Raw genomic sequence first — 27,217 nt, forward strand, 5'->3', positions numbered from 1 at the left:
CGCATGACGGCTCCGACATTCACGTGACGTGAAAGGAGTTTGAACTTGAACTGGGATCAAGCTTCCCTGGTAACGAACGCTGGAGGTCGGCGCCGCGATCAGAGAGGTAACTGTACGTGGGGAAAAAAAAGAGCAGCGTGAGTTTGGGATGTGCCCTGGCTAAAGTGGCAGAGACGTCTAATTGAGGTAAGCAGCCGCTCAGACATGAATCCTTGCAATCTGCATCTCAGTGGAAAGAGATCCAAGAGAATTATTTTGTTTATCACAGGGCAAAGAGGCCTAATAAACGTGATGATCTCGTAAATGTCGATGTGGTACATTCCTCGTTATGGTTTATGTAGACGGGCATTCCGACATCACTCGCTTATCACGTCGAGGGTGCACGTTGATATTTGAAACCAATGAGTTACCGTGTTGATATGCAACCTGTTTCTGGCGACTGAATGCTGATATATTTCTTTTACCTAAACATTGTCCTGCACATCGCGCTGTATATCTAGGCCTACATTTTTCTTTTGTTTGTGTCCAGTATAGTGATCGTTTTGCCATAAGGGCCAGTCATACTCTCATAATTTTGGGAAGAATTTGATGTACGGCATTATTTCTCCAAATTCCTCTGTCATCTAGAGCTTGACGTGGGGGTGGGAGGTTCGACATCTTTGAGCACTCCTCGAACGGTACTCTCTGCATCGGGGACCCCTGTTCTGGGGGTCTAGACCTGTCAGCGAGACATCACTCGAGGTTATCAGTCACGCCCCGCATTCTGGACTCGTTAGAGAGAACAGTTATCGCTGGCTCCTGCAATTCCGTCCATGACTCTCATCATTCGCAATCATATCTGAGCGGCGAGTGTGTTTACATTGCCGGGAGGCGCTCTAATACACAACAGTGTGCGTATCAAAAAGGAAAAATCAAGACAAAACATGGCAACGCATTACACTTTGAGTGACTTCAAGTGGTCCGAGTATCTACTATGGGACTAAAACATAATATGGCAAGTCTTATCTTCAAGGGGGTCGTAAGGGTGATCAGGACCGCTTGTTACAATCATGGAAATTAATGCCGATAGATAAAAAGACATCGCGACGAGTCCAGAAGTGAGAGTCATTGCCTTGCCCCATCGACGGCGAGGGATCGAGCACATCAGGACGGTCGAAGTTTTGAGCTGACAACCTCTCCAATGATGATCACAAAATTCTTCGTCAGAACTCGATGGATATTTGCTGACAGAGGACAGACGTTTGCCAAATATCGATTTTGAGGGTTTTGTCTTTTTGCTGCATTCTCGTCCGTACGTCATCTCCCGACGCTAGTTGCTATAATTATACAGTTCAACATCGAGAATGGAGTCATTTCGGCGAGTTGTGACGTATATCGTGTTACTGGTCTTTACCGTCTGCGACAGCGTCGCGTTCAGCAGGAGACGAGAATTGTCGCATTCGGAGGCAGTTATGTTACAGGTGAGTTTTATCCCCCTTTCCCTTTAATTACTCGTATAGAATCCAAGTCTGGTGATGTGTTTTCCCCCACATTTTTTTTCTTGTCCATCAGGATTAAGAAGCCAAATTGTAAAGTCGATGCTCAACGTGATATTATGCAGGATTACGCGAAACCAACGGGAACATAAGAGAAAATGTGGAGCTCAGTCATCCAGAGGAACATTCCACGAAAACCTGTGGAACGATCATCGTGCTCACACAGTTGAATTCTGTCATCGCTCGTGTCATGCACAATCGCTTGTGCTTGACATTTCACTCATTTTTTTTTTCAAAATTGATCAAAAATAGACTTACGACTCCGCTATGCCAGAGGAAGTTAGTATAGATCGAGGCAGTTATGTTAAAGTTTAGTGTTATGTGACCCTTCATGTCAACAAATTTGTTTTTCACATTTTTTGGAGGGGGGGGGGGGGTGGCAGTTTATAAACAATCGACAGCTTGATTTCACTGTGTAAGCACAAATATCATAACATGTTTTTATCATTATTCTGCGCGATTCCAATGTAGTTCAGCATAACTATGGGCTAATGACTCAGTTGTGGTCGCGATTTTTGTGTGATCTTTCGTGGAAGAGAAGGGGCGTGAGGATAGAGACAAACAATGGACAACTAAAATATGCCAACATCATCATCAACAAGGAACAGATACAACTTACTTTGCGTAAGCTCAGCTTCAGACAGTGATAATCCACTCAAATATCTTAATAATAGTGGCCTTTTATAAAGCGCTGAAGTCCTTAAAAAATGATGCTCAAGACGCTATTACATAACCAGCATTACAGCGAAATGACCTGAACACATTAAACGGCATTAAAAAAAAAATGAAATGAAAGAAAGAAATGTATAGAGACGGAAGAAAGAATATAAAGAAAGGAAAAAGAAATAAGAAGAAAAGCAGTACGATCCAAAAAGAGAATAAAACAGAGAGACTAAGAAGAAAACCGTGAGAATTAGTATACTATCCAGAAACAGGGAAAATAGTGTCACACATAATAAGTGGATAAGCCTAGAACAGGATGGAATGCTAACAAGGAAGCAGGAATAACATGTGCCTATAGGTAGACGAGGATTGTTGGTTTTTTTTTTTTGTCTCACTTCGCTGGTATCATCATTATACTGTAAAACACATGGGAGAACGATCACGGTCATATTGCCACTGGAGAAAAAAAAAACAACAACAACAACTTGTCTTTGTTCTTTGAATACATATGCCTTTGAAAACACAATAGATTGCTTTTAGTGTCGGTCATGGGAAGTAACCTTGTAAGTATCTTCACTCAGTCAGTCGATGTATAGTCATTAACCTGTGGTCCACATCGTTTCAAGTTCAATTAGTACGCAAATGACGCTTATGGTGTGATATGCACGCACCAAATACATTTACGTAGGCGGCCCACTTATTGTACTTCAGGTTAAAACTGCATGATTTTGGATGGAGAGTGGTAAACAATCGAAGGAAAAGCCAACTGCAACAACAACACCTGGACCCAGGAAGCAGACGCGTTTGTAAGAGGACGCCACCAGCATTAACGATCTCATCATTTTTCTTGCCACATGGTGTCGTTGCTTGTTTTCTTTTCTTCTTTTCATAACGAGCGCACGGAAATGCGTTGCACTTGTGCGCTGTTTTCTCCTTTAGTCATGTTTGTGTGTGTCTCACCTCTCGTGCAACGTTTTTATCTCTTCCACGTGGGCTAGCCGGACTGGTTTACATGCACGGCTCGTCTTGACGGATAAATTTAGAATAATTCCTAACAAACAACAACAAAAAGAAAGAATTGAAGACAGAAGCACTGCGTGCCAATCAAACATCTGGATGGTGGCGGAAGCGACGCTGGCGTGCGAGAGTCCGTATGCAGGATTTCCAGAGCAACTGGTGCAATTCGAAAGTATCAGGAAGTAAAGTTGGGACAGCTATTCCATTGGTGCAAACATGGCATGCGATGGTATGCTTGACTATCTGTCCAATTTCGTCACAATTATAACCGTGTGTCTCACACAGGTTTTCAGAGCTATAGCTGCAATGGTATGGCAGAGATGAATATGGCGTCGCAGCGGAAGGGGGAAGGGGAGAGGTTGGATGATGGGGAAGGCGCGGGGGGGGGGGGGGGGGGTGGGAGGATGTCGAAATTCACAAGATCGTCCAGTCTTATGAAGAGCAGTGTCTTGTCACAGAATTGTAACAGTGAAATTCTGCACCAATTTAAAGTTAGTCTGGTAAGAAAGAGCTAAATTTTATAAGTGCAACAGGGAAAATTTGATTAAGATCGGACAAAAATTAAGGAAGCTATGAAATTCTGAAGTTCTGCTAATTTTTGCTAAACAGTTTTCGAACCCTTGATCTAAACATGTAAATCAATAAGCTGATGATGTCGTCACGGCACCATTTTCCGTTGATCGTGTACACAAAAACTGACTAAATTCAATTTTCTGCTGTGAAAGTGTAAAAACAATTTAATTCCTGGCTGAATAAGTATCAGTTGGATAAATTATGATTTGAGAATGGGGCATGATTTGAGTTTCAGCAGGTCTCGAAATGTCAAGATTTTGTGTACAAACTATATGGCACGTTGTGACGTCATGACTTCATTGACTCACGTATTTGCATATTCAAACAGACTGTTGAGAAGAGTTGACTTCCTTTATTTTTTATTCGATTTTGGTTAAATTTTCACGGTTTCCTTGTAAGATTTTGCTCTGTCTTACCAGACCAACTTTAAACTGATCCGGAATTCCCCATTAAAGTTTGCTAGAGTATAGAGTATCATGCTTAGAGTATAGGTTTCGCAAATTTTGCCACTTTATATTTTCAAAATTTTCATTTCGTTTCCCAATGGACTGAAATAAAGTAAATCTTAACGCTCAACATGATCAATGGATAATAAATGTAAAGAATGGAATGTTTTGAGATAGCAATTTATATTGCAAAATATTTTGGCACAGAAAGCAACAATATGTACGTCTTGTGCAGCTTAAAAAAGGAAAAGAGTCTAGAAAATGTCATGGGCCTCCTCTTGTTGAGCATCTGAGAGTTTAAAATTCCATAAATACTAAGAAAAATTAAGTAGAGTGATATCTATGTCCCAAAACCCGGGTAAAAGTTCACTGAACATGGAATGTCCATGATACAGCTAACCATCATTTGATTCCACATTCGTGTTATATTTTTAGTCGACCTCGACTTGTTCTACATCACTGTCACGTTCCTAGGCGATCAATCAAGAAGTTATCGTATTTTTTTTTATCTTTTTGTTTTTATTAACGTATATACCGTGTATAACATTCGTGTTATATTTTTAGTCGACCTCGACTTGTTCTACATCACTGTCACATTCCTAGGCGATCAATCAATCTTTTTGTTTTTTTATGAACGAGAGACGCAATATTGTCCACACCCCTTCCGTAAACACTTTGCATTTCACTGTCTATACAATTCGACATTACCATTAATCATCAACTCTAACAGGCAAAATGACACTCTTTTTCCCCCCATTTTGGTCGTGTGGTTTTGATTGACTGAACCCTAGGACTTGTCCATACAACCATGACATCATTGGAATGAAATTCAATGATCAGTATAGAACAGTGAGAGGAGTAAAAACAGCAAGTTCACCGGGCTCTGACCTCGTACGCCGGGACAGGAGGCACGTATTATAATGACATCAGCCTTCTGAGGTTACGTACATGCATTATGTCCTAAATGATTCAAAGTGATGCATAGGTGTTTACGGAAAAACCGCTACTGCTGATAATCTATTCTACTGTTCTCGTTGCTGTTGTTGTTGCTAATGCTGCCGCTTCTGCTGTTGTTGTTGTTGTTGCTGCTGCTGCTGTTGTTTTTGTTTACGTATCGTTTTGCTTTACCTATTCTGTTATGGAATTTGTGTTTTTTAATTAGCGGCTACGTATTATTCACCACGGTTACCACTGGCTGCTGTATTCCAACACTGTGACCTGACCTTGTCCGACAATCGTCAGGCATTCGCAATTACCATTGGGTCGCCTTTAGAGTATTAACTTGGCTCAATTTAAAGGCCCGGTCCCACTGCACTTACGGATGCAAAGAGGATGTAAAACGTAAAAAAAAGATCTTGCCATCCGTTGGAAAACGCTACGCATCCGCTGTGTACTCATCGCATACGTGTTTCATACGCTCTATCCATCGAGCATCCGTCCATGGTGATTTCATCCGCGCAAAAAGTTTTAAGCTGCTTAAAACGTTTAGAACGGATGAACTTTCCGCCGTGTACGATGTAAATCCGCGATATATACGAGCAACAAACGTTGTATGACCGTTATCATCCCTTAAACGTCCGCTGTATCCTCTCTGCATCCTCTGGGCATCCTCGCAACTCACATCCGCTGCAGCTGAAAACGGAAAAAGGGAGGAAAGATAAGGTACATGGAACGTCTGTACATCGTTAGCAGCACGGAAATAGAAAGGATGTAAGCGTATGCATCTCGTATATAAAGTATTTAAAACGGAAAAAGCGTTTGTTTCCGTTACGCGTACGTGATGCATCCGCTCTGCATCCGCTCTTTCCGCTATTATCCCGGTAACCCCTTCGGAGCTGTCATCCACTTCCATCCGCTTTTATCCGCTAGGCTTCTGATGAACATCCGTTTAACATCCCCGCTACATACGACACACGTCCGTTCTTTTCCGTTCTGTTTTCGCAAATTTTCGCCAATTTCTGGGGCGGATGAAAGCGGATGGAGCCACCCCCGAAAGTTTGCTCGTCCGCTGTGTCCTTTCTGTGTCCATCAGCCAGTGGGACCGGGCCTTAACAATAAATTGTTTCTAGTTCAAAGAGATAGAATACTTTCGGTTCAATTGGGATTTCAGGGTTTCCAACGCTTTTTGATAATGATCTTGTGAGATAATGAGAAACATCTCTGTCTTATGAAATATGAAACAGCATATAATTCTTAGATAAATTCAAAATTTCATGAAAATTGGTTTTGAAGTGGCTGAGATCCCCAAAACAGAGCGATCCTAATAAAATGTTGGACAAAACTTTTATTATAGGATCGCTTTTTTAACTTAGTGTTTGGACATCTCAGCCATCTTAAAGCCGATTTTCATCAAATAAACTTTGAATTCCTATTAGATTTTGTATGCTCTTTAACATTTGATAATGTGATTTCTAAGTAGACCAATTACGCATAATTACGTTAAAAACTGAATCCTAATCTAAGCAACACTACACCATCCCTTTAAAAAATATCTTAGCTTCATGGTCTTGCATGCTACCAACTAACGTATCCCTTTGACTACCAATGTCCCCTGGACAGCAGTGTCTGAGTGACCTACTGTGGGCATAGAGCTTCAGGCATCATTCTCATGGTGTTTTAATGATTTGGGCGTTTTGAATATGATAAACGAACGACTGACGCGGTCGTTATAAATGACAGAAAGCGGTAGAAAAAAAAAGTAAGGTGATTAAAAGTGTTTTTTTTTAATAAAAGCAGCAGTCTGAAAAGTAGGAACATCATTAATAATGTTCAGTGTTTTTAATTGATCGAACTGGGGATCGGAATTAAAGGGGTTAAATTGAATCAATCGCACAGTACGTTTCTGAAGAGTAAGAATTGAATTCATTTTAGTTGAGCCACAATGTCCTTGAACAATATTGGAATAAGAGAATCAGAGCATTGTATATAGAATGTAAAAGGGAATTTTTGGATTGTTCCATTATCCATCTTATCATTACAAAGTGCGTCAAATGAGCTACAAATTCATACCACAAGTTTTTAACCTTAGGATACTATATTACACGACTCACTTTTGTTTGCGTGTGCAGTTGTCGTTAATACTGTCGCACTACACAGTGTACATATTAGAAGGACAATTCTGGACAGGAATTGAGTTGATTTGCACACACACACACGCACACACACACACATACACACACAAGACAAACAATTTACTAGTACACGAAAATCTTATATACATTCGGATGAAAAGTAAGGAAATAATGAAATGTCAAAGATTACCGATTTTTGCAAAGCAGTTCTCGAAGATTTTATGTGAATATGGAAATGAGTGAGCCGATTATGCCATCATCTCACTATTTTCCATTGATCATGTATAAAAATACTCACAAAAAATAAATTTTCTGCTATAAGAGTGTAAAATATCACGTTATTCCTGCCTGAATAATTTCAAAATAATGATCAGTCTCATAGGTTGGGGCATAATTTCATTTTAACAAAAAAAAGCAAACATACAAACAAACAGACTAGACGTTTCAAGATTTTTGTACAAACTATATATATATGGCAAGTTGTGAGAAGATGACAACATCAACTCATTAATTTGCATATTGATATTAAGTGTTCATGAACTGTTTTACGAAAATTAGATTGATTTCACACTTTTATAACTTCCCTATAATGTTTTTGCTATTTTGGGGGTCAAAGTTTCACAGTTGTGCGTACGATACCTTACTCTTTCTTTTCAGACTAGCTTTTAGATGGTCCAGAATTGTCCTATGGCATAATTAAAAATTAAGAAGACCAACAATAAATCCGTTTTTGATCGCAAAGACAGTTACTATCATGCAGTCTCCCATGATTATATAAAAAAAGAGAATCCTTGATAATTCAATCATCCTTCCGTCGTCCAATCTTTCCAGAAAGTTCTATGCTTTAATCTCCGAGTTCTTCATGCACGCATACATCATTCCAGAAAGTTCTATGTGCTCATAATCTACGAGTTCTTCATAGTTAATCGCAAACACGTACGCATACACAGGCACACGTATAATTATGACATACCGTATAGAATACGGATGTCATAACATGGAGAATGTGAAGAAATCTTCGGTTTATTTGGCTTTCCGCTTCGTCCCCCTCTCTTTCTCTCTCTCTCTCTCTCTGTCTTTCCCTGTAATTGTTCCCCGTGTTCGTTATTTCCAAGGTCTGACTAGGCTATCTTATAAAGATATCCTCCTTTGTATTTGCTTATCTTCGCTATGTAAGAAAAATCATGCAAACATTCTCGTCAAATCACTCTTTATCATTCGTAAGGTATTGTAATTCAATTCAATCATAATTTATTTCCAATCAACGAAAATCAAAAACATAGTACAATGTATACATGTCATTAAATGATATTGTTCAAACGCTTGCAAAAGATTCATGTAATATACGAGACAAATTATAGAACATTGTATTGTATTGTATTGTATAATTCCCTTGCAGCTTCACCCATTATAAAAAAAACAAAAGAAAAAGCATTTCACTAGCTTCGAGGGTAGTTACATACGTTACATCTACATGCATCACTGAAGTTCTGCCAACTCTCACTCATTTCGGTCCTTTCTCACTGTAAAACTTTATTTCATTTGCATGCATTTCTATTGATCTCACTCATTTTGACTCCTAAATTATAGCATTAGCCTATGGGAGTCTCACTCTCAACTAGTTTCCAATGTTGGCAGCCCTGATCACTGTATAGTGGCTTAAAATGTTTTTTTGAAAAGATTTCTTACACCTACCCCACGTAACTCACCTGAACACCCAACTAAAGAGCATCAGACATCGCCATCGTAATAACAGTGCTTTGCATAAAAAGTCTGGTCGCAGACAGACACCGCCATATTTAACCGTGCCTTTACGTCCGCGTGTATAATACTATAGTACTAGGTCTGTACCAGTAAAGAGCTGCCTGCAGTCGGCGCGCGCTAATTGCGGGCAAGTTGTTTACCGCCCACGGTTTCACCCATGCAGACAATGAAGGGAGATAAGATAAACAGATCGAGACTAATAGCATCTCAGTGCCATTCTTATCACATTTCTCCCCCTTTTTGCGGTGGCACTCGTTGCCTTTTTAACTAATTTCCTCCTCCTACAACAATAAGATGTGATCATTGAACAAACTTGTTGACTAATGCATCCCCTTTGATCTTTGCTTTTATGATTATTATCGCGTGGACGGAGACGTAGTCTGTTCTGATCCCAAGGACACGAAATTTGTAACGTTTTTTATAGCGGGCGAATCAGGCATGCTTTCGACCATTCTAGATCATGTTTTTCTTCGATAAGTTTCTTCCGTCGCGTTCTTTTATTTTTGTCCTCTTTGACATACCGAAGAGTGTCGGTAAAGACAAGTCACGCACCCCATACTTTCCAACAAGTATACACCATCGCAATAACGCGCCGCGCTTGTCGTAAAACTTTTAATGTTATGCAGGGGATAATAGCGCATGATTGGTTTGCGGGCGGGCTTTTTCAACGCCACCGCACGGTGTGGTCTACCGCCAACCGAAATAATGTGCCCGGTGGTGCTTTCTTGGCGTCATAATTGAGCTCTTTAAGCTACTCATTCGTCATCATTCTCACCCCATGTAGGTCACCAAATGTCAAACATCGTATGATTGCTTCTATAGCTTTTATTTTTTTTTTCTCTTTCTTTTTTCTACAGGGGGGGGGGAGGGGAAAAGATCGAGATTGGAAGTATAATCATGTGTGTGCACAGACACATGCGTACATGCTTATCATACACACATACATAATAAACATACGCGCGCACACACACACACACACACACACGCATATGTGTATGTACATGTATAAGTATGCATGTGGGGATGAGGGGCATTGGTTTGCTTTAATGGACACTCCTGAAGTAATACTGCCCAACCGTCATGTTATTCATATTTGTATGTGCTGATTTACAGAAATTGTCTGTGTGTCTTGGTCTCAATGTTGCGTGTACACGTAATTATTGTTGAATTGCAGAGATTTTTTTTTTTTTAATCTTTCAATTTTTTTTTAATTAAACAACATCAAACAAAATTACAGAGATCAAAAACATGATTATACAAATAGAAATAAACAAGAAAAGAAAAAAAATAAGAAAAAGCAGCATACAAAAACTAATCATGTCAATTATGAATTACTAAACAATATACATTCTATCAAATAAAACAGTGTTATAACGAGGTTTTTAGGAACATATTTTTACCATAAACCCTTTGCTTCATCAGGTCCGTAGTCTATCAAGATACAAAAACAAACAATAAAAGGGGACCAACAAAATAAGTGACACATCCGGGACTCCGGGTTCAACTACATAAACAAGTTAAAAATCCAGTCTCCATTTTCGAAAATGTAAAGCAAGCGTACCCTTTTTCTTTGCCAAAAAATACTCTAAATCCTTGTTAGTCTTAAGACAAGCTTTCAATCCCATGAACTCTGGGGTGGTACCCTGAAATTTACAAATATAAATATAATATTTTACGAGAAGAAAAATATAAGTTAAATATTTATCCTCATTTATACCAAACATTTTTTCAAACTCTGAGACGATTCTATTTGTACCTTCTTTCTGATTAATAATACTGATAACCTCATTCCAAATTGGCTTTACTTTCTCACAGTGAAGGAATAAATGAACAATCGTCTCTGGCGTCTTGTTACATAAAGAGCAATTTGGCGAATCTTTTCTTTTAATCTTAAACAAAAAATCATTCAACGCAATTGCTTTATGAAAAACTTTGAAATAAAAGGAACGAAGCCGTGTATTAATAGTACATTTAAAGTTCCTCAAGTGGATTTTCTCCCAATTCAAATTTTCACGGTCCACACCTAATCCTTCCCAAAAAGTGATACAGTTTTCAGGAAAACACTCATCAACCATAATAGAATATGCGTATTTAGGTACTTTTAAGGTTTGTACAAGCTTATCAACAATCTTTCCATGTATATCAAGATCATGTACATTAAGTCCATCCAACCAAGGAGAAGGAATGTTCTTCAACAAGAAAATATATTTTCTTCTATCATGAGGAGAAATGTCGAAATCGAGTACTAACTCTTCAAAAAGTTTACAACCTGGATGAGGGGGATTAAGAAGATCATGAATAAAAATAATGCCATTCCTGAACCATTCTTCATAATAAAAGAATTGCTTTGACCTAGATCTTATGTTTCTATTATACCAAATACATTGAAATGATCCCAAATATAAAAAATCATTATCATATTCTTTCTTTACAAACTTCTCTCCAAAAAAGTACCAAGTTCTCAATGAATCAGCTAGGTGAATACAGTCGAGTCTATTCAGAACAGTTTCAGGAGCATGAGCTTTCCACAAAATATCTCTTCTCTTGTTGAATTTATCTAATGCATATAACTCAATTTTTTTCCACAGACTATCATAATTATCATCTTAAAGCAGTTTAACCCATTGCAATTTTTGAGACAATGAAAAAATGTAGGGGTTAATCATACGAAGACCACACAAGGAATAATCATTACACAAACGCTGCCTCTTTACTCTGTCGTTGCTACCATTCCAAATGAATTTATAAAACATCTTATCAAGTTCTTTAAAGAACTGTCGTGGAATCTTTATACGTAAAACTGAGAATAAATATAATAATTGTGGCAAAATCAAAGTTTTAATAACACAAGTCTTCCCAATAAGAGATAAGTTTCTGGCTCTCCAGCAGTTCAAATTTCCTTCAATTTGTTTCAGTTTAACTTTATAATTAAGATCATACATTCTTTTTAACTGCAACGAAAAATATATTCCAAGAGTTTTAAAAGTATCAGTTTTCCAAGTTAAACCTTTATCAGCATTTGGAAAATTTTGGGACCCCTTTTTTGCCCCAATCCAAATTGCTTCTGTTTTTGAAATGTTCATTTTACAACCAGAACATGCAGCAAATTCATTCAATACCTCAAACAAACTATCAAATGAAAGAGTAGACCCATCCAGAAAACAAGTTGAGTCATCAGCAAGCAGTGATATCTTCAACTGAGCTTCATAAATAGGAATACCTGTTATATTATCATTCTGTCTAATTGCAAGAGCCATTGTTTCAATAACCATTAAAAATAAATATGGAGAGATTGGACAACCTTGGAAGATTCCTCTCTCCATGTTAATAGGGGTTGTGAGAAAACCATTATTCATAACAAAAGATTTTCTAGAAGAATGAATGGTCCTAATCCATTTAATAAAACTCTCTCCAAACTTGAAACGTTTCAGAACTTCAAACAAGAAATCATGATTGACACTATCAAAGGCCTTCTGAATATCAACGAGAAGGATTGCCCCAGGGATATTATTAATTTCAGTGTATTCAATTACATCCATAATCAAACGAATATTAGAACCAATATTTCTACCTTTCAAAAATCCAGACTGATCTCCGTGAATCAGTTCTCCCAAATATTTTTTTCAAACGATATGCTAAGGTCTTGGCAAAAATCTTATAATCCACCGTTAACAATGAAATCGGTCTGTAATTCTTTAAATAAAAAGTATCTTTGTCTTTTTTAGGAAGTAAACTTATAACACCATTTCTTTGAGATTGGGACATTACACCCTTTTCCATTGAATAATTGAATGAATCCAGAAGCATATCAGAAATATCAGGCCAAAAAGTAGTATAAAATTCTACAGGTAATCCATCTAAACCAGGAGTCTTATTACATTTCATGGATATAATAGTATCATAAATTTCCTTTTTAGTTATGGGCTGTTCCAAAGAAATCTTATCATTTTCACTTAATTTCGGAATTTCAATATTGTCCAAAAAGGCATCATAATTATCAAATTGAGAATTATTATGATACAAATTTTGATAAAACTTATGAATTTCATCTAAAACAGCAGAGTTATCACTTATAATGTCATCTTTTTCATTTTTTATCCTATGAATACATTTTTTTCCCGAGATCTCTTTTCCAAATTGCAAAAATACCTTGAACTTTTCTCACCCTCTTCCATCCATCGTATCCGAGAGCGAATCATAAGTCCTTTAGTTTCAATATCAAGAATTTTATCAAGATCGGCTTTTAGTTGATTCAACTGTTCAACGAGATTATTATTACTAGGAACACTATGAATTTGAATTGCAGAGATTAGTGCAAAAGACTGCGTTGAAATTTTTAATTGCTTAACAACGCAACGGACTTTATTATTATATATTATAGTATATATTATATAGTATATAGTATATATTATTATAGTATATTACATTCGAACGAATCAAGTCAGCTTAAATGGTTCCCGATGAAATCGGAGTCCCACTTTGCGCATGAGCAGAACAAAAAGTAATTCATATCAACGGGCAAGCTACTTCTTAAAGGGATCGTATAGTTTTGGTTGAGACCTAATTTCAGGTTTCTACTTTTGGTGAGATAATGAGAAACCTCGTATGAAATATGAAAGAGCATGTAAGTCTATGAGGAATTCAACATTTATTTGATAAAAATTGGTTTTGAAATGGCTGAGATATCCAAAAAAGAGCGATTCTAATAAAGTGTGGGTCATTCCAAACCCGATTTTCTTCAAATAAACTTTGATTCCTCTTAAAATGGTATGCTCTGTACTATATCATAAGTGTTTTCTTGGTATCTCTCAAAAAGTTAAAAGCCCAATTTTCATCTCCACCAATACTGTATACCATCCATTTAATTTCACTTGGATAAGCATCTGTGATATAATGATTATTCATGAAATGCTTATAAATGCTGCTTGCCAGCACATCCACCTGACAGCAAAAGTGGTATGTGGCAATATCAAAGAGAATGAAAGAGATTAGAAAGAGATTGTTGATTATACATTCAATACAAAATAATGAAATGGATGCTTTCCCAAGTGTTAATAGATATTGACGGATCATTCTGGTCATCTGGCCTATACGCAAGTTCATTATTTATTTGAACAAAGTTGATGAATAAATTGTTAAGTAAAGCTTATGAATTATGTCGCTCTGAAGTGCCCCTTACCGATTGAGAAAAAGAAAAGAAAGGTCATTCTTACCATTATAGAGCGCCCATGAGCTAACTCCGATCTGGCTTATTGCTCTCATATACTGTTCCCGTACCCCACGCATGGTTGCGTACTGAGTTGGCCATAATGGTATCTTTGGTATAATATTTACGTTATGACTTTATTTGGGCGAAACATAATCACATACAACACACGTCGTGTTTTGTTTGGGCTCTGTTCGTTATTCCGAAACAAACATTTCCCTATACCTAGATGTTCGTTAATGCGAAAATGAAATAGGATTCGTTATAACCCGAACGAAAGTTCCGAGATTTATTTTTTTTTTAAAGTGTGCGTACTAACGATCTTATTTCTTTTCAAGATTAACGAACCTTGGGATTAACGAACTTTTACATTTTTGTATGTCTCGCTCCTTGCAGCTTTCACCGAGGTATCATACCTAAAAGCAACCCCAAATTTCATGTTTTTGTTCCTCTATTTGTTTTGCCACTAAAGACATCTTTTACTCGGTTGTTTGTATCGTCAATTTGCTACTTCACAATGATGCGAATCTGAGTATCTTGATATGCCAGTTATTAATAGTATTCACACGTATAGGCGATTTGGCGAAATACAAAGCTTGAGATTTGCATCGCGATCGTTATCCCGCTATTTTGTACATGTGAATGCGACTAATATCGATTCAGCAAACTGAGAACTAAAGGCATGAAAGCATGAGCTTATAGTCTTGACCCGTCCTACATTCCACAGGATTTACGCGTCACATCGTCACATTACCTCACATCATCTTGGCGAAGGCAAAGTAACAATAGCAACAAGTGATACCTTGATCCCCGCCCCACCCCCACCCCCGAAAGAAGCCAATATTTTGGCTCATCGTGTAGGGCTATTACGCGATTAAAGGTGAATTTTTTTAATGCATACACGTATACATGAAATGATTCAGTTTTATTTGACTTTGCCAGCTCGCTCGCTTGATAGTACGACTGGAAATTCGACAGTGATTGCGTAAGCTTGAAAGCAACTGTAAAACGTTCCTGGACATTGCTCGAAGTTTGTGTCGACACAGGCGCAAATGGGTTACGCGGTAGAAGGCAGTAAACAGATGAGATTTTGAGTAAAATGACCATAAACGCTCTGTGTATTCGTATTCTGTTAGTTTTAGTTTTGACAAATTCGTCGTAATAGAAATCGGTTCAAACCTGAATTATTTATGAATGTAATCGGCACAAACAAATTCGAAATGGTTTTGAATCTATGTTTGTATTCCTACAAAGTCATAATAATCCTTTCCAAGAATTCTTCATTGTCCATTTCCAACCAGTCCCTTTTTATTTGCTTGTTTTTGTGTTTGTTTGTTTGTTTTTTTTGCTTTCATTTCGAGACTAAAGTATGTCTGTCGTGGCTTTCGCTAATTTGAGTTTACAGATTGGTCTGATAAGCTCCAAATAGAGAGAAGAGTTTAACGAAATAAAAAATATATATATATTTGAAGCCTGCTGACGTGGAAATGCTCTTGGTTTATTGTTCATGAGATGGTGATGAATGAGGTAAAATGTCACCATTACAGCAATCAGGGTGTGCTTTGATCGTCCGCTTTGAATGGCAGAGTGGAGACTTTATGTGCCAGGTTCGCCCCTTGTTGCTGTCACTGCTATTTGCGTTAAAGTTGCGCCTCACAATAGTATCGATAAGCGACTTTGCATCAATGATGCATACGTCGACAACAGCGAGGCAATAAACACACCAATATACAATGTACGTAACATGCTCATGAAAGAATGGATGCCCTCCCCCCCCCCCCCCCCCCCCCCCCCCCCTTCTGGCGCTTTTATGTTTCTTAGCATTAAGCATACGTGAAAATGCATTTTCACAGCACTCGTCGCAGTAACAGAGAGCAAACTTTACTCCGGACTTCTTGCAACAAATTGGATTGTCAGCCTCACATCATTACAACATTCTACCGTTCATACCGGATTAGGTAAAAGGGGTGTATTCATAACTCACGAAATCTGAGAAAAATATAATGTAAGTTGATTAATAGTCTGTTTTGTTTTTCCAGGGTGTGGTGTACTCCAGGTTTAGTGATTTCTTTCGTATTCACCTATCTGCATGTGGAATGATATTGGTATATATATATATATATATATATATATATATATATATATCAGGGCTCGACACTAACGGTGGCCCGGTGGCCCGGGGCCACCAAAACTGAAAGTCGGGCCACCAAATTTCAAAAAAGGGCAAATTTGGTGGCCCGCCTCGGGCCACCAAAATTTTTTGAAAAGTATGTCAATAAATTCGTAACTTTTTGCGCCGGAAATTAGCAGTTAAATTTGTTCAAAGGATGGATGAAAAGGACTGAATGAATGCCTGAGAGTGAGTGTTGCAAGTTTGTTGAAGTTTATTTATGAGTAGATATGTCCAACTTCTAATTCTTACTATCATAAATCTTAAATATTTGACTCATTAAAAAAAAAAAAAAAGGACTTTTAATGTTTTTTATTGGGTTTTTTTCGGGACACCAAATTTTTCTCTCGGGCCACCAAAAATTTGAAATTTAGGATTTTGGTGGCCCCATCGGGCCACCAAACAAAAAAGTTAGTGTCGAGCCATGTATATATATATATATATATATATGTCAGGAAAGGAATATATTTGTCTCGAGTGTTTAACCATTGATTTTGTACAAAATTTCGTTAGGTCAATGACGCCTCTGTTGGTTAGGATACCCCAGACAGTATGCATAAAAGAAAATTAGTTAATTGGATTCAGTTATGCCGTATTACATCATTGTGTTAAGTTCAGGCGAGCTCATCCGGCTGTGAGGTTAGGTTAATGATATTCAGGAATATGATTAGGTGCTAGGGAAGTCTTAATTTAGTAAGTAGAGGTAGTTTGCTTTGTGAGGAGAATTTTTAATGCATACTTCTGTCTGAGCCATATGTTAATCGATTTCAGCAGTTTATGTATAAGTACTGATGTAAGGGAATATTAGGCAGAGAAACACTTTGGTTAGCTCATAAAACAGATTGGTACGGGGCTTGAATTAACGTCGGCGAGCGAGCGGGACTGTCATGCTGAGGCGACTACCGGTACGAGGGACGAGCGTCGCTAGCTGAGCCACACCTGCTGAGCCACACCCGTTGACGACCTGCGGTCTACCGGGCACGACGCTGGCGCAGTACCAACTACTAAAGGGGGGACACGAACCCGGAACCCAGAGCAGTATAGCCAAAAGTTACTCTCTAAAAAAATCGAGTGAAAATATTCACTCCTAAAAGAGTGAATACAAAAAAGAGTGAATTTGGAGTGAAAATGTTCATTTTCACTCATTTTGGAGTGACCTCAGGGATCACTCGAAGATTTGGGAGTGATCCCTGAGGTCACTCTAAAACGAGTGAAAATGAACATTTCACTCAAAATTCACTCCAATTTCACTCTAAATTCACTCTTTTTTTTTGTATTCACTCTTTTAGGAGTGAATATTTTCACTCGATTTTTTTTTAGAGAGTACGTGTTTATTTATACTTTGTTTTGTATTTGATATTTTTATATCAAATCTTCAACTTTGTAACAAAACCAAAACTCGATTATTAAAGACGTTGATTTAACTGTATTTGATTTGTTTCAATTTGAAAGCTTGCGTGTCAAGGTAGCAGACTAAACAAAAAAAAAAAGGTCGCTTATGTGACAATATATATATATATATATAATATACATACATACATTTCCTTTAGCATGAACCCGAAAAGGTTGCGGTTGAAAACAAAAACAAAAACAACAGTAAACACAAAACATATAAAAAATGTCATGCAGTCTGACTGAAAGTTTGTTTTGCTTTTTTCTTGAATGATATAACCTACCTTGCAGCTTGAAAAGTGATTTGACTGAGGGATATGGATCAAATTGGATTGACGGGAAATGGAAAACCTATCACCTTGTAGTTTGTGTGTTTGTGTGGCAATGTTAAACTTACTTCCGGCATTATAATGATAGTTTTTCCTTGAATTTAATGCGTACAGTGAGTCCAATTTCAATATGTAAACGATGGAAGGTTAAGGTCCAAACTTAGATAGATTGCATGTACTAGTATATGTGCGTGGGCGTGTGCATGTTTGTGTTCTTATGAGTATGTTTGTGTGTGGATATGTAGCTATGTCTACGTGGGGATTATCATATTCGTTTATCCGTCAGCCTTGTCCCTACATTTTCATCTGATTTATTACAGAGTATATGCTTGATATTTTCATTGTCATTTCTAATTTCATCCATTTCTCATATTCCTCAAACTATTTCACTGGAAATCATATGAGAAACGTACAGTAATGATAAGCACTAAACAAACAAACAAAAAACAAACAAACAAACAGACATGTACGTTCACCGCATATCTCAATAGCGATTGACATCATGCACCTCCATCATGTGGTATAAAATCCCTAATGAATACAGCGAGTGTAAACAAAATAATGTGGCACCTATACGTGAAGGCGAATCGGCACAGATATATAAAATCTACGCTACCAGGATTAATATACTGTAGTCAAATGAAAGTGGTGTACATAGAATTCTGGACTAGAAACGAAAAAAAAAAAACATCAGCAGTAAGTAAACGGGATTACAAAGTTTTAAAACTGTTGGTCTTTATAAAAATATGTCACGTTGTTCCATCTACGCATCTAACGAGTGCCAGCTCTATATGGTACTTGAACTTCGTGTCAACCCAGTTGTCTCAAACGGTGTTCAAATAAACCTATTTTTCAATGTCATAACTGTGAAGAACGTCCGAGCGTGAACGCGAGAGCCTGAGAAAACGTTGCTCGTAGCATCCGCGATAAACGACAGCCTCTCTCATACCGCCCCACCCCACCCCCAACAAGCATCTCCTACCGTCATACGTAGAGGGCGCGGGGTCAAACAAATTTGTAAATCATTTTCTAAATAGGCGGCATCGTTGAAACGAACGAGGAGCGAGTATCGCCAGCCGTTTAATGGGAGCTTGATGGGAGGTGCTAAATCATTTTTCTCATTCTCTGGTGGCATTCATGACCCTCTTATCTCCTGTCCATTCTTCAGTTATCCCGAATGAAAATATTTGATCTGAATTCAGCTATTTCTAAGGAGCTCAGTGTAACGACTTTTGATAAGATGAGTGTTTAGTGAGCCTGGTCCCGATTTTTTTTTTTTCAGTGCTTTTCGTAAAATCTTGGGTTGGCCTTTTTCTTATCATCGGGCACCGTCTTGAAATAGACTTTTAAGACCTATTGTATACGGTAAATACATTATTTCACCTTTTTTATTCTTTTGACACTAGCTTTATGTTTTCATTTTTTTTCAAGTGAAGGATGAATAAACTTTCCTGTTTGAAATGGATAAAATTGATGTGTAAACAAATAAAGAGTCTATTATATACCAAGTGCAGATCAATGACAAACTAAAAAAAAAAAAGAGGGGAGTCATTTGGTTTCTGGTTGTGTATGAATGTGAATAGCGTTAAGACGATATCAACATTATTTTTTTTTAAACAAAGAAACAGATTTCACTCGAACCGCTCCCAAAACTTGATTGCAATATCTGAAACGATTCAGGCACCAGAGGGCGCACTTTGGTTTTTAGAGGGACTTCAAAAACGTTGCAGTCATCACCATGAATTTAAATAAATTATATGGAAGTTTAATCAGCAGTCCTCATGGCATTCTCCCTAGACATAAGACGGGAAATCTGTTGAACGTTCCAATGAGGTGACATGCATAAATTCTAACTGAAACTAATGCCATAATTTGCTGAAGATGTTATCTCTTCTTCTTCGCTTTGTCCCCTTTCCCAAACCACCGATTTGTTTCCACAGGAGTACCGTTTGCAGGTGGAGCGCAAGCTTAGCTCCGTCAGGGCCAGCCCGGACTTCCTGCGCATCTTCGTGACTGAAGACGAGCTCCAGCCGACGTTCACGGCCATGGTCAACAAGACCGTGCAGGACAAGAACAAGGGCCGCCTCTTTTACAGCGGCACCTCCATCGAGTTCAGCGAGGAGATTAGTCAACAAGGTGAATCTCCTTCGCTTAGATATATATTTTCTTCACAAATTCATTAATACAGAAATTATTGCTTTACATTCAATCTACAATAATGTCCAAATAAATGAACGAAGAATACAAGAGAGGTGATTGATACGAATTGGTATTTGATACCTGCATTCGTCAGATGCTCGTAACTTCTTGCACGTAATTATGTTTTCAATTTCACACAAACTCTCGCAGTGGTTAGGCATCCCTATTTGTTCTGTTTTAATTCTTTTGTCATTTGTTTTGTTGCTGTTTTCATTAGATATGGAAATATGATTTGTTAAAAAGTTGATTCGTTAGATTCTGACTGTAAAATCATTGTGAATCGTCACCACATTGAAATGGCCTGTAGTCCGTATTTCAGAAATATACATTCATAAATATAACCATAACAATTTGTGCACTATATTTTCCTCTATGTGTATCTCAAACAACCCAAAACACACACCTCACACACACGCACACACACACACACACACAAAAAAACACACAACACACACACAACCCACTCAAGGTGATGACTCTAAATCCAGAGAGAAGGGGCGAATGATAAAATGGACAGAATGCTTCTGAAAATGGACTTAGATATTATATTACTGAATTAAACAGAATGAGCATGCACATGTATCTAGCTGATTTCCATCTTCTAATACCCCCCTCAGCAATGGCGGCCTGGATTGCCCACGGGAAGTCAGTGCCGTGCTCAGAACCGAAGCCCCTTCTTCTCGACATGTTCGACGAGCTCAACCTCCCCCGCTGGACCGGCAGCTACATCTACCCGAAGTGCACGTGGGTGCGGCGGTGTGCCGAAAGCGGCTGCTGTGCCAGCGAGCTGCAGCACTGCGCCAGCGTCCCTGGGACTCGGGTGAACGTCACTAGACCGGTATATGGGACGGGGCTTCTCTCTACCTTCTTACATTAGACCGTTTCCATGTATTGATTACACAATTACTTCCCACTCAGTGAGTGGCAAGATTTTCTTTATGTATCTCTTTACCTGGGGCCATCTTCCTCGTCAAGCTTAGCTTATGATGATGGTCCCCTGCATTTCATTTTTATCATTTCCTATTGCTTCCTTTCATATATGATATTCGTTCTTGAAAAAAAAAGAAGAAAATGTATGTAAGATCCAAACGTTACGAATATTAGCTGTGTAAATGACTATGCAAGTATTTTGTTGACTTGTTGATTTGTATTGATTTTGAAATGCAGAAATAAAAACTGAACTGAACTGAACTGATATTAATCGTAGACGTTTTTCCGACTGCCTAGTAACAAACCATTTAATTCACCTGCTCCTTCCAATCAACTTTCTAAAGTCCCGCTTTAACAGAGCCTTGTTACCGCGACAATTAAATAGCTTACTGGGTCATCAGAAGAAATTACAAATTGAGTGAATTGAATATAGTCCAGTAAACCGGCATATAAAAATGGAGCGTAAGCGTGAGTGTTTGTTGTTGTTTTTATGCATTCACTTTGGATGTCGATCACACCAGTCTTGTCTACAGATTTAACATCATGTTGAATAAGACACACTCAAACACACACACATATACACACATACACAAAAATGCTTATACGCTGCTCGTACTTTGGTTTGTTTTGCTTTATGCGTAATTTTTTTGCTCGTGCTTTTCTTTTGATATTTTTTGAGAGTTTAGTTGTTTTTTAGATGTTAGCTAGTTTGTTTTGCTTCTTATTCAAAAGTTTATCAAATATCGCAGAGAATAGGTAAATTGGAAAAAAGAAATTCTTCCAACTAAATTTTTTTTTTACTCCTTGCCTTCTGCAGTTGCATGATATATATTTTTCTTTCTTCTTCAATTTCTGTGATCAGATACTTATTCAGATAGATTTTAAAGGAAATATTTATGAATGCCAGGCCTTACCATTATGGAACGATCGAAACTGACGGTCAAGTATCAGCGGAAAAACACCCCCCCCCCCCAACACACACACACACACATACACACAAAATCGTCATTTCTCAAATTGGTCAATTTCGTCTGGAGCTTCATGAATACCTCACGTCTTATATACTATCACAACGATGAAGCATTCATGATTGTTGCTTGTTATATATGGCATCAAAGGTGATGACGATTCCATGATGTGATGATGATGTTATAACTTTTCAGTTCGTCAAAGTGGTGGTAACGGACATCACCGCCAGCGGCGCCGTGACTCACCGGAGCGAGTTCCTGAACTACACCCTCTACGAGGACACGGCGTGTGAGTGTCGAAACAGGCCGGACGCCGAGATACCGTGCGCTCCTCGGCCGTGCCCAGAGGTTAGCATAGAGTGCTGCAGTCAGATTTTGATTACTGTTTTGGTTTTTTTTTTTTTTTAAAGACGTCATCACATGCCACGATTACAATTTCTTTTAAGCCCGCCTCACACAGTGCGATTCCTTGCACATCGCAGAGAACGCCAGCTGATGGTGCACAGTGTAAGGATCGAGGTCTGCGACATACAACAGCCGCCATTTTTTTAAATATCCTGCAACAAAGAAGCAACGACGTGAGATATCACTCATTTTTTTTTTCTTTCTTTGGTTGAAACGAACCGCAAGCTATTGCTAGTCAAAATTGCACAGTGTGAGGCGAGCTTTAGAGAGAAAAAAAAGGACCCAATAAGCGTCAAAGGGTGGTATATTCTAGTTATGGTAGATTACGGCAGTAGAGAACTTGGAGGAGAGATTAGCCGTGATGGTGGGAAGTGGATTAGAAAAAAGATGTGAGTAAGATTGGCATATTATGAGAGAGAGACAGAGATAATGAGAGAGAAATGGGGTGGGAGGGGAGATAGAGAGGGAGAAAGAGGAGCAGGTAGGAAAAAAGATGACTGCGATGATGTCACCAAGATGAAAATCGACTTGTTGGTCTCCATCACTTTAAGGAGGGTATAGACAGCTTAGTGAAATGAGTGCGTGTAGTACTGGAAAGTGGTCATGAAAGTTGTAAGTGAAGAATGAATGGAGAGAGAAAGAAAGAAGGACGAGAGAGGAGAGGACACACGTGGAGAAAGAAAGACCACGAAAGATGGATTGGAGTTCTCCAATCACACCTGTCCCTGTCCGACTCTTCATTTAAGAAAAAATGAAACTCGTGATCTCGACACAATAACATATCCCAGTGTTTAATTTGTGCGAATGTCGGTCTTTCTACATTTTTAATGGAATTCTTGCGTGTGCGCGTTTTTAACTTGTTTATTACTTAAATGTCAAATATTATCAAATTTCTCGATGGCTGTTACGGTTAATTAAAAAGTGCAGTTAGATAAAATATATTGTGTGACCGTATTGAAAAATATGAAAAAAAGAGAGAAACGACAGTTCACACAACAAGATGCATCATTTTATCTTTTTGTATTTTCCAGTAATGCAAAGACACTCTCTGCAATCTCGAGAAAACTTCACAATTTTGAAGAGAACGTTCAGAAATGGCACGGTTCTACTGAGTAATGTGTTTAATTAGTTGCCACAGTGGTTGTAACTTTACAATAGATAGCTGTCGTTTCCATTTACATCATTCATAGGAAAACAGACAAAGTGTATTATCTTCGTTATAAAAGCTGTCTCTGTTCTAAATATTGCATTAAATATATTTGTTACCTGTACGTATTTTTGCCCCTATCTCCCCTCTAACCTCGACAGAAACAAGACTTTAGCGTGGCGCTCTGTGCTTGCAAGTGTCGGAAGAGGTGTCCCCATCCGTTTGTGCAGATCCTGGAGACCTGTGAGTGCACCTGTGAGCCGGGCGACAGAAGGTGCCTCAAGATGAGAAGGGGGAAGGTGGAGCTCCAACAGACACAGTGCAGGTAGGAATACCACAACTGTGGGCACACCGAGCACGGTAACGGCTAACAAAATAAATGTCCAACTGGGGATTTTGATGCTCTTACTTTTTACGTAAGAGTGAAATTTTTGGTCATTTTGTACCAAACTTATTGATTTTTGTAACAGAACCAGACATGGTTCCTTTTAGCTCACCATAGCAACAAACCGGACCGTTGCCGTTGCCGTGCTCGGTGTGCCGAGGCCTAAACTGTGTGTAAGAATCATTGTGACCGGGAAGCGGGTGATGGACTCTTGTGAAGGACGAACAGGGAGGCACACAGCGTCCCACATCTTTCATCATTCACATCGGTCGATTTTCCCAGTTGATATTCTTCTTATTGACTGACTGTTTCTAGTCACTTTGAACCACGGAGAGTGGACACCACCCCCCCCCCCCCCCCTCCGTTGTGTTTGCTCCTAACAACATATGCGGATGTTTAAGACGATGATTGCGTTGGCCGTTCTACTCTCTCCCTGCGTCGTGTTGCTTTAGATGTAAGTGGCTTTAGATCAATTCAATTCAAATCAAATGATGAATTGATAGATGACGCGAGGACGCAACCTATACAAAGTAAGAGGGCGCCCCCCATATGATCAGTGCATCAAGTAGCTCTCTGCGTCGTGAATTGAGCGGACGCAAAAATGGTCCAGAACGCGTAAAGGAAGCTCAGACGACGCGAGATAGATTAATTTTGATAAGCAATTTTGCTTATTGTAAGAGCGCCATGTGCATCATTCTTGATGGACTTCAGCGCATTATAAGAGGCCACTATTATTATCATTATTATTATTATTATTATTATTATTATTATTATTATTATTATTATTATGGGCAGAACAGTCCTTTTTTTCTTGTTGTTCATTTGAACGTCCGCGTCGCGAAAACGTTAAGCTCCATAATACCAATAACAACACAGAAATAGTCCCTTTTTACGAAAAACTTTGATTTGTTTTTTTAGTCAAGACTTTATTCTTCCGTCACTATCGTAGTCTTCGTATGAACCGCTCATGTACAAACCAACCATTACCCCCTCAAATGAACGGACTCATCGAAAAGAGATATTCTATTTGTCAGGCTGACTACATGAGTTAATTCTTATGCCATCACCATAGACGGCGTGACAGGGCAGAACAAAATTTTTTGGCGTTACTTGCATATTACGGCTGTTTTTTCAATATCTTATTTCTATCTAGCTGTGTTGGTCATGGATGCGAACAGCCCGAGTGCAGACGGAACTGGGTATTCTCCAAGACGCACTGTCGTTGCATGGAAAGAGCGCCCCCAGATGTCGATAGACGCGCACGCATTCTCAACGGTGCGGCACGCGTCTCGACCGCGGCAGATACGGACCTCCTTGGTGAGCAAGCCTCGGGCTCCCTCACCCAATCAGCATCGGCCAGAACAACCGTTTCGTTTTCAACATTACCACCTGAACGTGAGATACTTGTTCTCTTGCTTTCTTACCCATTCTTAATGTAGGCTACAAAAACGAGAATTTCGAGCATGCAGACAACAAACAAAACTAAATATAAGTGATGTGTCACTACGGTAACATCCTTGTTGATGAAAGTTTCGTACAAAGTAATAATGTTGAATATAGTTTTGATCTCGAACCTCGTCGTATATTTTGTATCATGCTTTCAGCCCTTCTCTAACTTTCCCAACGTCAAAAGTTTGTTTTGTCAACGAACAACACCAAGCAACATAATTATCTGTGTCATTAACAGAGTGCAATTACTGGTGATTAAACAGTCCCTCGTTTATACTTTCTAGCCATGACGGGAACTCACTCCCCGCCAGAGGAGGACGCCACCGACCAGACTGACCCAATGGCCATTTTCGGGAGTCATCTTCCTTCTTCATCCCACAAAGAACAGGACCAGACTCACCATAGCGAGCACGAAAACAACGAAGTATTCACGACTGCCACACCGGTCAACCGACACACGACCAAAGAGTTGTCGGCGCTGATAACCCCAGACAGCGCCACCACGAGTCGAGATGATGATGACGAACGAGAGAACCATCATCGCGGAAGCGTTTCGCCGGAAAATCCCGAAGGATCGACTCGGGGAATGTTCGGCTCTCGGGATCCTTGGACGGAAGACGAATGGCGTCGACACCACCACACCACCGTGGGCTTCGAGGACGACGAAGATGAAGATGCGATGACGCCACAGGACGACGACGACGATGAGCTCGGCAGCGGATCTGTGACAACAGAGTAGACGAGAAGAAGTTGAGGAGCAATTATTTGGGGAATTTTTGGTGTGTGCGTGTGTTTTTGAGACACATGGATGTTCGACACTCATAAAGTATCCGGATATGGACCATTGTTGGGATAAGTGTGCCTCCAAGGCCTTGCTACTCTCTGCATCGGCTAAATGGTCTCATTTAGCAATCCAGAATAACAGCGTGGACTGTGAAGTCGCCATCGAAGAGAAGTTAGCTGCGAGTTGGAGTTTGTGGTAGTCAATAGTGTTGACTTGAGAAAGATTTATCAATACTCATCTGCAAAAGCAGGATTTTTTTTCTTTTTCGGGGAGATAATCCCCATTTGACTGTTCTTATCATTTGACCAAAAAATGTACTATTAGACGTTTTATCATCTATGATGTAAAACGACAATGTGGTTGATATTTTGATGGAAGGTTGGTGACAACAATTCAAAATGCCTTATTACAGTCAAACGTAGTGTAGAAGAAAGACTCAGGTATACGTGTAACCAAACAGCTGAACTCGATGGGATTCGTCATAAGTCTCGTCTTTTAAACGTTTGTAACCATTTTTTGTTTAATAGAAGCATTCATGTTACCAACCCCCTCCCATTGCGGTTTATAGACAAGATTTGAGTCTCGTAAGATCGTGTATTTTGACGGAGAGGATCACTGTGTGTACTGTGCATATCTATCATCGCTTCAGCGTTACTAAAACTAAACATTGCTTGTAACATTATTCTGTATAAAACTGGAATGAAATAATATTAGGCTTCGACAAGAATACTCAGATACTTCTGTACTCAGTAACCGCGGTGTGTATCGTTTTACATGTTTTACA

General features: G+C 38.9%; 1 protein-coding gene and 1 pseudogene across 1 annotated transcript; one reads left to right on the top strand and one right to left on the bottom strand.

Annotated features, from left to right (window-relative positions):
- Positions 1 to 1,174: 1,174 nt before the first annotated feature.
- Positions 1,175 to 26,623, top strand: LOC139727902 (uncharacterized). Its single transcript, XM_071638873.1, has 7 exons — positions 1,175 to 1,460; positions 20,107 to 20,302; positions 20,983 to 21,203; positions 22,459 to 22,611; positions 23,977 to 24,140; positions 25,354 to 25,595; positions 25,934 to 26,623. Exons 1-7 carry the CDS (start codon positions 1,344 to 1,346, stop codon positions 26,386 to 26,388), a joined length of 1,548 nt encoding a protein of 515 aa, XP_071494974.1. The 5' UTR covers positions 1,175 to 1,343; the 3' UTR covers positions 26,389 to 26,623.
- Positions 10,395 to 12,429, bottom strand: LOC139727901 (uncharacterized; annotated as a pseudogene).
- Positions 26,624 to 27,217: the final 594 nt, after the last annotated feature.

This window comes from Diadema antillarum, unplaced genomic scaffold (genome assembly GCF_040938485.1).
Source record: "Diadema antillarum isolate AM-2024a unplaced genomic scaffold, OU_Dant_1.0 seq00000160_RagTag, whole genome shotgun sequence".
Classification (NCBI taxonomy): Eukaryota; Metazoa; Echinodermata; class Echinoidea; order Diadematoida; family Diadematidae; genus Diadema; species Diadema antillarum.